The sequence below is a fragment of the Typopeltis vanoorti genome, chromosome 1 (assembly GCF_054136105.1).
Source record: "Typopeltis vanoorti isolate ZY-2024b chromosome 1, IOZ_Tvanoo_1.0, whole genome shotgun sequence".
In the NCBI taxonomy this organism is placed as follows: Eukaryota; Metazoa; Arthropoda; class Arachnida; order Uropygi; family Thelyphonidae; genus Typopeltis; species Typopeltis vanoorti.
Window position 1 is genome coordinate 163492425 of NC_143549.1, and position 12531 is coordinate 163504955.

At 36.3% G+C, this 12531-nt stretch overlaps 1 protein-coding gene across 7 annotated transcripts in view; it reads right to left on the minus strand.

The window, feature by feature from the left end:
* Positions 1-12531, minus strand: part of LOC150110591 (kinesin-like protein KIF14) — a 716770-nt gene that overhangs the window by 679558 nt on the left and 24681 nt on the right. For all 7 annotated transcript variants that reach the window (XM_090399877.1, XM_090399854.1, XM_090399845.1 and 4 more), the window contains exon 3: positions 5302-5547. In XM_090399877.1, the coding sequence (XP_090256003.1) occupies positions 5302-5547 (246 nt within the window). The remainder of the gene's footprint in view (positions 1-5301; positions 5548-12531) is intronic.

Sequence of the window (12531 nt, forward strand, 5' to 3'; positions counted from 1 at the left end):
GATTAAAAATGAAGAAAAATGTCAGAAAAAAAAAATGAAGATATTAGAAAGGAACTTGTCATTGTTAGCATTCAAGAATATGTGAACAGAGCTAATCTAAGTAGGAATAGTCACTTCAATAGAATATGTGAAGAAAGGTTAGCCACACAGGTGTTGATGCCAAGATGGCAGGCAAGAGCAGAGGAAGACCAAGAGCTAAGTAAATTGATCCAATTGAAAATGCCTAGAAGCACAAAATGTTAGATATGACAAGCAGCAAAGTGCCGAAAAGTAATAGACTAATTTGAAGGAAAATGGAGGTTGCCTGCTAGAGGGCCAGACGAATGGTTGTGTTTTCAGAGAGCTCCCGAAAGCTAAGTACAATTTTGAGTAAAAATTAGAATATAGGTTAAAATCATAATGTAATATTGCCTAATTTTGGTAGCTTGTTGTGTCTGTGGGATTTTGGTGTGAATTACGTTATTTAATTTAGTATATAACGTTACGTTTCATAGATTTGAATATGGCGCCAATGCGACGTAAGATAATGGCGTCCAAAAATACGCCATTGTACAAAAACTATAATGTGAGAGAGTTTGTCCAATGTGATGTGTGCGAGATGTATGCATTCCCGAATGAGGCTGGAATTTGGATTGAAAGTGATAGTGGTGGGAGAATGTGCAGAAAGTGTAAGCAAAGTGAGGAGTTGAAGTATGTGTCAGGTAGTGAGGTAGTTATGGTTGAAGAAAGCCAGAATTGCCAGAATGTGAGTGAAAATAGTGGCTTGATAGAGAATTGCGACGTACAAGATGGCAATGAGAGCGGTGATCTAAGAAAGAGTGAAAGCAACCATACTGAGAGAGAAAATGGTTTAAATGATAAAAATAATGAGGAATTATTTGTAGGAAGTGAGATCGCTAGGTTGCGTGCAGTGATACAAAATGTGCAGCGAAAATTAGAGCACCTGCAAAACTCTTTCCAGAGTGATTCGGCTAACGTAAAAAAACAGTGCAAGAATGAGAGAGTTTCTGAAATGAAGGAAAGAGTGTTGTATGGTGACTCGTTATTAAGAGGGGTGATAGATGGCAGTGTAACTAAATCGTACTTACCAGGTGCGAAATTTAAGGATGTAAGTGAGAGTATTAGAGTGCAAAAACAGAGGGTGAAAGAATTAATAATTGTGGCGGGTACGAATGAATTGAAAGGTGATAAATTTTTTATGAGAGAGGACTTGAAAGTATTGTTAAAGGTAGCGAAAGAAAAGAGTGACAGAGTTAGAATGGTTAGTCTGTTGCCGCGGTATGACAGAGAGGAGTTTAGGAGGAGGGCCATAATCGCAAATGATATTATGCATAGGTTATGCAGACGGTGTGGTGTGGAATTTGTGGATGTGTGGAATGAGTTTGAAGGGCGAAAGGACTTATACAAGATGGATGGCCTGCATTTGAATGGACTTGGTGTGCGGAGACTGGAAAGAGTGTTGCTGAATGAAGTGAAAATGGATGTGCAAAACCAGGGAAACTAGAACTACCAAGGAGGGGGGGGGGGGGCCAGACATCAGTGAGACAGATGAGTGTAAGAATGTATATAATGTACCCGAGCCAGCACTAAGGACAAAAAATGGGAATGGGTCATTTAGAATAACGTATCAATATAGGGGTGGGACTAAGGGATCACTGCATTTCATGTATACTAATGTCAGGAGTATTAGGAACAAGAAGGAAGAATTTTTGGCCTTGATTGGCTCTTCCTGGCCACAGGTTATTGGCATTAGTGAAACATGGCTGACGGAAGAAGATATAGTTAGTGGGATAGAATGTGTAGGTTATAATGTGTTTAGGAGGGACAGAGAGAATAAAATGGGGGGAGGGGTATTATTGATGATAGCTGATGAACTGCAGCCAAGGAGAATTGAAGTTGTATTGCAGGATAGTGAAAGGAGCTCATTTGAGGTTATTTGGTGTGAGATTGAGACTGGCAGAATAAAATATACAGTTGGGTGCTGCTATAGACCAGGTGATGGAATAGATGGTGGAGATAGTATGCATATGGAAATTGATGAAATGAGTGGAAGGAGGGTAATTATTATGGGGGATTTCAACTATGGTAACATTGATTGGAAGGAGGAGAGGACACATGTAAGGAAGGAAAAGGATTTTATTCAATTATTAAGGGATAACTATCTGAGACAGCATGTAATTGAAAATACTAGGGGTGTGAGAGTGCTTGCCCTGGTAATAGCATCTGAGAATTTGACTGTAATGAATATGACCATGTTGCCACCTATTGGTGAGAGTGATCATAAGGTATTGACCTGGGAGGTGGCTGAAGGTGTGGAAATTTCAATTAAGACAGGATATATGTGGAATTACCGTGAGGCAAGTATGACAAGCTTAGCAGATTGCTTGGATCAGTGCCATGGCATGTACAACTGCAAGGGCTGGACGTCGATAGAGCATGGGAAGTGGTCAAGGAGCATTTACAGGAGGTAATGGCTGATTGTATACCTAGGGTCCGAATAGTAAAACAAGTAGGGGTTAAATGGATGAATAACACCATTAAGCTTGAGCTGCAAAAAAAGAAACAATTGTGGAGGGAATTTAAAGAAAGGGGTGACCTGCAGGCACACGAACGGTATAAAGTGCAGGCCAGAAAGGTAATGAGTGTGGTAAAAAAAAAGCAAAAGCGGATTATGAAAGGAAACTAGCTTTGCAAGCAAAAGAGAATCCAAAACAGTTCTTTCAATATGCTGCAAGCAAGAAAAAAACTGTACACGGCAAAATGATTTTAAGGAATGAGGATGGTAAGGAGGTCACTGAATCAGTCGATATAGTGGAGTTACTGAGCGTGCACTTTGCAAAAGCATATCATCCAGGTGGTGACATTGAAAAAATGAAGGAACCATTAGTTTATATGGGAATAGTGATGAATGAAGTGGAGGTGACTAGTCTATTACAGAACCTTAATGTGAACACATCTGTGGGATTGGATGGTATACCGGCACGGGTCTTGCGTGAAGCGGCTAAAGAATTATCAGTGCCCTTGACCATGTTGTTTAATCCGAGTCTCAGGTCTGGCTTAGTCCCGAAGGTGTGGAAAGAGGGGAAAATAGTTTCACTGCATAAAGGAGGATCCAAGACTAGGGTTGCAAATTACCGACCGATCAGCATATCAGGAGTCGTTGTCAAGGTCTTAGAGAAAGTAGTCAAGGGAAAAATACAGCAATGGATTGATGAAAACAAGATACTGTACAGGGGACAGCATGGCTTTGTGAAGGGTAGATCATGCTTCAGTAACTTGCTCAAGTTTTATAACAAGGTGACGGCTGAACTGGATAAGGGAAATGGGTTTACAGTGATACTGCTGGACCTGGCAAAGGCGTTTGACAGGATACCACATGGAATACTAATCCGTAAACTACAACATATGGGAATGGATATAGGGTTGGTGAGATGGATAGGTGGTTGGTTGATGGAGAGATATCAAAGAGTAGTTTATTCAGGAGTAGAGTCCAAAAGACGGCCTGTGACTAGTGGTGTGCCGCAGGGTTCTGTTCTTGGACCACTGCTGTTTAATCTGTTCATTAACGATATAGGGAAGGATCTAAGTGGAACAATTCATTTGTTCGCTGATGATGCAAAGTAGGGCAATAGTGAATGCAGAAGATGTCAAAGTCTTGCAGGATGACTTAGATAGATTGGAGTTCTGGGCTAAGGAGAATGGATGTCAATTTAATGTGATAAAATGTAAGGTTATGCATTTTGGGGTGAAAAGATTAGCAGCAGTATACCACATTGGTGGAACTGTACTCCAAGAGATTGATGAGGCCAGGGACTTGGGAGTGTTGGTGGATAAGGAGATGAAGTTTAGGAGGCACACTGCAAAAGTAGCTAAATCAGCTCATCAACTCACTTGGTGTTGAAAAATACCTTGACGAGCAGAGACAAGCAAGTTATTGTACCTCTGTACCAAGCCTTGATAAGACCTCATCTCGATTACTGTGCCCAGATTTGGTCACCTCGGTTCCTTCTTGATGGGGAGGAGGTGGAGAGGATCCAGAGGAGAGTGACTAAGATGATAACAGGTCTATGGAATGAACCATATGAGAACAGGTTGAAGATTTGTGGGTTGCAGAAACTAGTTGATAGGCGGAGGAGGGGTGATATGATTGAGACATTCAAATTGCTAAAGGGATTCTATAGGATTAATTCAGAGGATATTTTTGAGATCAGGACTGGTAGTGGGAGAACTAGGGGACACCTATGGAAGATGGGCAAGAGTGTGGTTAGCAGGGGTGTTAGAGCTGGGTTCTTTACTTTTAGAGTGGTAAATGAGTGGAATAAGCTGCCAGAGTCTGTTGTGGGTGCTATGACGGTGAACGAGTTCAAGACAAGGTATGATAGATACTGTGAGAATGTAATCGCATAGTTGTGTGGACATGATGTTTAGGGCCTCCCTCGATGAGTCTAAGGACTCCTGGAGTCGCCCGAAATAATAATAATAATAATAAAAATTTTTGATAGAAGATTAATAATAATGTAGTACTGTCAGAGTAAACTGAATATGCCTTGAGGATACATATCAGGAAAATGATGATCTAACCAGATTACTAAACCAAGAGCAAGTCCTGACAAATCTATACTGACCTACATTCATCTGCCCAAGGTTATATATGAGCATTTACCAGTTTCTTGCTATCTTAATCTAAAAGCCAAAAGTCAAAAACCATGCCTGAATTACCAAGTAGGTTTACCAGCTTATCTGACACTTGCCTTACTAACAACATTACTGTACTGTAGGTTTTTACTCTTTAGTGGGTAAGAGCGCTAATTAAACTTCATTGTTCATTTTTTTCATTTTAAAATAAAAAATAACAATTGTAATAATAGAAATAGGATATCACTGTTACTGCAAGGAAAACCATCTGTAAGCAAGAATTTTTATTCATGTAATCATAAATTAAATTTAGCTTGATGTGATTTTTTATTTTATTTTATTTTTTTTTTTTTACTAGAGGTCATGCCAGTGAGTAGTATGTGATCAAATCATCGTTTCTCTAGCTTACGGTTTGTAATGTCACGTAGCTTGTCTTGTATATTTATGCATGCTCCAGATGATGATCTTGATATGAAGATCGAAACGTCACGATAATAAAAAGAGTTATTTTAATACGATTGTAGAATCCATAATTTCAAAAATGAATGCTGATCACCGTGTAACACTAAAAGAAAGGATTAAACTTTATCGTATTTTTTTATGGATCAGATGTTTATTATTAATAAATATCTAAAATTCTATAATAGGAATATTAAATATACTTACGTGAAACTTTTACCTGAACCAGTCTGGCCATAAGCAAAAAGACATGCATTATAGCCCTCAAATGCATTTTGAAGTAATGGTGCGGCTACTGCAGTGTATAAGTGTTTCTGACTAGTAGGCAAAATATTATCTACATGCCAAAAACAGTGATCAAAAAAGAATCTGTGGACAAGTCCATTAAGAGTTACAATAACTGTATTTCCTTTAATAGATACAGCATCAGTTGTATTACTCTCTGCAGTTTCTCTATAAGAATTTAAAAAAATAAATGATCATTGCAGATATAACAAAAAGCTAGAATTTAAAATTTAGTTTGAAATTATCAAAAAATATCCAAGTATTTTTAAGCTGATTTCTGAATAAAGAATATCATTATTCTACCTTAATGCAATAACCAATTCTTTAAAATAAAAAGATATTCATTAATAATTTTCTCACATTTTCCCATTTGCAGGCAGCAGAAAAAAACAAACAGTTGTTTCAGTTTTTTTTTTTTTAATTGGACCATTTTCATTGGCAAAATTGTATATATTCATTTTCATTAACAAAAGATATATAAGCCAAAAATGGGTACAAGTTTCAAAAATCACAATCTAACTTACTTTTGAAAGACAGTATTTTTATAGAAATACCACCATTAAGTTATCCTCTCTGAATAAGGAAAACAGCACACAGGAAAAGACTGCCCTCTGTGTAAATTGAAATAAACCAATTTACATGGAGAGTCATCTTTTTCTGAACTGCAGAACACTATTAGGATTGCGGTTAACAATTTTATGTTAAATTTGCCAATGAAAGGTTGTAAATCTATCATACATTTAGTACTGCAGCTGGACTAAGGTTTCCTGTTCTAGAGGCCAAATGTGTTGATCTCCAATATCAAATAAAGGAAGTCACAAGCCAAACTCTCTAATAAAAAAAATTTGAAATTCTGGTTCCTGACTGAAATTAATATAGACACTTTAGCAATGAGAGTAGATGCCAAATCCTATCATAAGAAAATTTCATCTTAGTACACCTGGGACACTTTCCATGTGCCAATGTGATCATCAAAGCATCTTCATGGGCACAAAGAAATATAAACAAGCACATTCAGGCATAGCAGGAAGGTAAACACAGAGTATGAAAGGCAGAATCCTCCAATATCCTACTCTACACGAGAAAGTCAGGTAGCTGAATTTTCAGACTTGGTGAATATTATAATGCTGTGGCAGATTCCAAAAATCTCCCCAAATTTATATCTACTGCTGCATAAAAGGTAGGTTTTGTTCCAAGGGAATCAGTGATCTGTATCCATGGCATGGCCTGCTACTCCAGAACAGCTGTAGTAAAGGTAATGGAGATAACTTCTGTGTTCCTTCAGATGGATAATGGTAGTTCTTCCTATCTGTCCAAAATACAAAGGTTTTCAGGGGAAAGGTATGCTGAAGAACCCTAAGATGACTTCATCTTCATCAAATTCCTGCCATGTACCCTCAAGGGGTGTACAGGATATGATAGTACTACATGAAAAAAATTACATCATTACTAACTTCCTATCAACAATTTTCCTCCAAATCAGTCTGTTACTTGTCAAGACTCCAACATTGTCAGATCTTATATTTCTCTCGTCTAAGGCACTTTGTACCGTATTGACCCACCTATATCTTGGTATTCCTCTGGGTCGTTTTGCTGCCAACCTGGTAGAAAACACCTGTTTTGCAAATCTTTCTTCTCCCATTCTGTTTAAGTGACCATACCATCACAGATTAGCTCTGCTAACGCATTCTTGGATGCTGACAAGTCAAGTTCTTTCCTAATATCCTCATTTTTAATATGATATTGCCATTGATGCCATCTGTTCACACCTATAATTCTTCTCAGGACTCTCATATCTGCAGTCTCTAGTCTTTGGTAAAGTGTTTTACTTCTGACCCAGCTCTCAGATCCATAAGTTAAAACTGGTTTGAACACTGTCTTGTATACAGCTAATTTAGTGTTCCGACTAATTTCTCTCTTATTCCATATGAATTTATTCAATTGACTTCCCATCATACCAGCTTTGCTGATTCTGTAGTCTATTTCTATATTTAATTTACCATCTTCACTAAAAATCATGCCTAAGTAGCTGAAATGTTTTACTTGTTCCACAGGTTCTCCATTCAAAACACAGTTGATATTTTTAATGTTTCTGCCTATTTTCATTGTCTTTGTCTTATTTATTGCTGACCTTCATACCATATCTATTACAACAGTTATTCAATTTAGTCAGAGAATCTTGCAAATTGTAGCCGATTTATTTAGAAGTATAACATCATCCGCATAAAGCAAAGAGCTGACAGTAACATCTCCAATTTTGATATCATGTTTAATACCACTTTCCTTCATAATGTGATCCATATAGATAATGAATAACAGTGGGAATAATGTACATTCTTGTCTCACACTAGATTTAACATTAAACCATCTTCCTGTACTTCCTTCAATTCTAACTGCTGACTTACAACTCAAATAAAGACTAAGTATTGCTTGATATAATGTAACTTATAACTGCATATAACTGCAGCGTATTGAATAGCTTCTCTCTTGGCACCTTGTCATATGCCTTTTCCAAATCTACAAAACTTAAATACAAATCTTTGTTATATTCCCATGCTTTCTCAACTATTTGTCGTAAAGTGAAGATCTGATACTGACAGTTTCTATTTGGCCTGAATCCAGCTTGTTCTTCAAGCTTTTCTTCCACAATTCTTCTCAACCATTTCTCAAGTACACTTGCATAGATTTTGCCAGGAACACTCAGTAGGGAAATACCTCTGTAATTCTCACATTCAGTTTTATTTCCCTTTTTATATATGGGTACTATGAGAGCTCTACTCCAATCATCGGGAATTCGTCCCTCTGTCCAGACATTCTGAACTATGCAGTGCAGCCACTGTAAGACACTTATACCACATTTCAGCATTTCGAATATCATCTACTCCTGCTGCCTTTCCACATTTCAAATCTTTGATGGCTTTTTCTACTTCAAGTATGGATATGTATTCTTGACTGCATGCCTGGTCAGTGTGTTTTTTTTTTTTTATCACTGTGCTGCCATCACTGTTTGTTTCATTTAACAGGCTTTCCAAGTAATTACTCCATACTTCAAGGATCTCTTTTTCTCCTGTTTTCATTCCACCTTTATCATCTCTAACTCCTCTTACAGTGCTCTTTCCTCCATTCCTAAGCTTCTTGAACAACCTCCAGAATATTTTGCCACCTTCTTGATATTTATTTTCTATGTTCTTGCCAAAAACCTCCCATGACTTTTGTTTAGCTAGTTTTACACAGTGCTTAACATTCTTGCATTTGTCTCTGTATTCTCTAAGAGCACAAGCTGACTTATTTGCCAGGAACTTTTGATATGCTTTCTTCTTTTCCTTCACTGCCTCTTTAACTTCCTGTGTCCACCAGGGAGTTCCGATTTTTTTTTATCCTTGCAGAGAACAACCTCATCACATGCCTCTCTGGCAGATTCCGTCAATGTTTTTTCAGAGTTTGCCACTGAATTTTCAAGGTTTGATTCCTGTTATCAAACTCTTTCATTTTTTCTTCAATAATCTTTATGTATTTTAGTCTACAGTTCACATCTGAGAGCTGCTCAACTTTTATTCGCTTTAAAGCTTTCTTACATGTTTTTCTTTTCAATATGAAATTCAATTTTATCCTGCTAAACTAGATAGTGATCACTTCCAATTTCAAATCCTCTGTACACTCTGGTGGTGTCCTGCACCAGAGAAGACATCACTATTAACAATAACATAGTCAATGAGACTTTTCTTATTCCTAGCCTCTTCTCTTCATGTGAATTTGTGCACATTTTTATGTTGGAACATGGTGTTAGTAATAACCAGTCCATGTCCTGAGCAGAAATCCAACAGATATTTGCAATTATTATTAGATTTGCTCTTTTCAAATTTTCCCAAAATATTTTTGTATGTCTCACAATCATTTCTACTCTGCTATTTAGATCCCCAACAAGGACCAACTTTTCCTTTTTCATTGTGTCAGTTGCTTTTTCTAAAGCCTCAAAAAATTCCTCCACTTCTACCTAAGTAGAACCGTCTGTGGGACCATAGGCACAAATAAGTCTCATTGTCCAGTTTCCCATTCTCATATTTGCCCACATTACTCTACTTGAGACTGACTGCCATTCAAGAAGATTAGCCTCATATTTTGTGTTGAATACTATGGCACTCCTTTTCCTCGATTGTCATTGCCAAAATATAACATTTTGTATTTATTGCTCAGAAAGATCTCGCCAGTTTTTGTCTTTTTTGTTTCAGTCACCTGTATTATTTCGATCTGGTTAGGTAGGTCTAATTCCTCAGCTAGCTACATTTCTTTGCCATTCAGGCTTCTTACGTTGATAGTACCGATCTTTAACTCTGGTGATGTTGAGTTGGGGTTTGTTTTCAGATTTTTTCCAGTAGCTGACTTTTCGCTATTCACCCTGGTTCCCTGGCGAAAACAACGGGGGTCTTGTTTAACCGGGCGACGCCCCAGGCGGCATGAAATTTTGTCATGTTGTACCATCATTTTTTATATTGGTTTAACCAATAAGAATACAATTTGGTCAGCTAAATCCCAAATTGCCAGCCCATCCTCGTTCGTTCAGTATCCAAGTAGATACTCAACAGGGTGCACCACGAGAAGGTGAGGATTGGACATTAGGTCAGAAGCCCTGGTCGGTTCTCCACATTCCTTTAAAGGCTATGTGGAGGTCTCCTCTCAGTTATACAGCTTTGACCCTTAAGCACCCCTAAGATGACTTAGATGATGGAAAGATTTTGATAAGCAGATAAAAGTAGCTAATTTTAGGTATAGCTTGAAAGCAGTATCTGTATGTCATACCTTTTTTTAAAATGTTTATCTTTTTTTTAGGTGTAGGGAATTCGTTCCCCGATATAGAGAATGCATGGCAATGGATTTTTTTTTTTGTGTGTGTGTGTGTGTGTGTGTGTGTGTGTGTGTGTGTGTGTGTGTGTGTGTGTGTGTTGGGTTTGGGAGATGTGTAGAATTTTTTGTTACTTTTTGTGAAGGAGAAAACCATTGGCCAAAAGGTGTCATGGATGCAACTGATTTTTGTGGATAGACTACTGTGATCTGAACAAATAGTGAGGTTTATGTAAGGTCAATTAAGTGAGGTTTTGATAACATTGCTGGAAGGGGCAAAGATGTGGCAGTTGGCATATGTACCTCAGTCATAAAAAAAATAAATAAATTTGTCTGGCAGAAGAGTCTGAGAAAATAAGCATACTGCAATCGTATAACCAGCAATAGTTATAAATAGAGCCCACTTTCCATGCAGTAGGAGCTAAGTTCTACTTCTATCCCCTTTGTGGGAGATAGGAAAGATTAGCTGATTTAAAAAGTACTAACTTTTTTTTAATTGTATATATATATATTTTCTTTTATTTATTTATTATTATTTTTTTAATAAGTTAGAAAATTTAATGACTTTTTTTAGTTATGTTAGATTAGCTACTTAGGTGGCACCTTTTGGAATTGTCAGTTATTGTTCTATTAGCTTTGTACTGAAGATGCTTTTGATACACAGGTGAAAATTATACTAATAAATAATATTTTACATGAGTTAATTCTGGTATTATAATTTATTTAAAAAATTATGAATCTTTTTACAATTGTTTCACTACATTAATACATTATTAGTTTGATATTAATACATTATTTAGTATCGTAACACGTATGATCGACACTTGCGATGTGCCCGTTATTGATATTATTAATGTTAAAATGAAATGAAAACCAATTAAGATTTGAGTACTTACTAGATTCTAATGGGTTGTAATAATTTCAGTCTTCTTTGTTGTATTTCATACTTGTTAAGTGTTAAGACATCTGTTGCATTTTGGAAGACATTCTCTTTACGCTAACAAAGACAACACGTCAGCCATTACTACGTAACTTCTTGCTTGCCATTTACATGAAGTGCACACGCTCACTGAGGAGAGTGATGAGTGATTGACAGCTGAAAGAGCATTTGGTATCCAAGTAATGGAGAAAAACAAGTAGAGAGAAAAGAGAAATTTGAGAACAGCAACCAGAAAATTTTGTTCTTAGGAAGTTTTTAAGGAAATGTGACAGTCAGGAGAATATTAATATAAGATTCCAAAAAGGAATTGTAACACTGTGAATATCTTTAAACTGGAAGAGTTGAGACTGTCAACAAGTGTTTAATAAATAAAAGAGGACATTTGGAGTTGACATTTTAATTTATTTGAGAAAACGCAGAATAAAAAGTTTCGATTGTATTCTTTTAAGATAAGGAGATATCTAAAGTGTAGACTTATTTTAGAAGGCCTTGGATCCAGTTATTTTGTAGTTATGCTATTTAAAATGTATATAATGCTTCGGTTTTGTTAAATGTGTATATTTTGTATTTGGCACTTGAATAACTAATTTTCTAGATTCTAAAGGAAATAGATTTAAAAGTCATTGCACCAATTGAAATAAACTCTTATTTATCTAACACTGTGTAAAACAATCTCTTTACAGGAGATAGTAAATGATAAATAAAATAATAATAGCAGACCATGCCATGGACACGAATAACTGGAAACAATGGAATAAAACCTCCCTTTTATACAGGAGAAAATAAAAATCACAGATTATTTTCTGGAATCTGACAGCATTACAACATTCACCAATCTGAATGAATTCAGCTGCCTCAGTTTATGGGAAACTTATTTTGAGAGCTTTAATCTCAAAATAAGCTATATGCTGTTGCATGTGATTAGTATCATTTCTTTGTGCCTTAATTTCCTCACTCACTATCTCATACAAAAGATGAAACATAACAATATACCTTTAAATTTGATCTCTAGATGGAAGAAATCAAAGGATGGATCAAATTTATCAATTAATAATTGACTAGACTTATATACCAGTTGGAATTCATTGTAAGGTTTAAAATAAAACAACACAAATAATCAATCAAGCACATGTTCAACCAATCCTATATTTTGTCTCAGTCACTGAAACATTATCAGGGAAACAATATTAAAATTGTAAAATTACACACAAAAATGTACAAAAATAAAAGTGAAAAAGATTAAACTGAAAGCCTAAGTCCTATGATGGATGCTCTTATGGGTGCTGCTGGACGAGAGGCCTAAGAATTGTTTCCCAAGTCTTGGGAAGTTTAATACAACCATATTAAGATTATATTGGTTTTTTAAAGGGGTA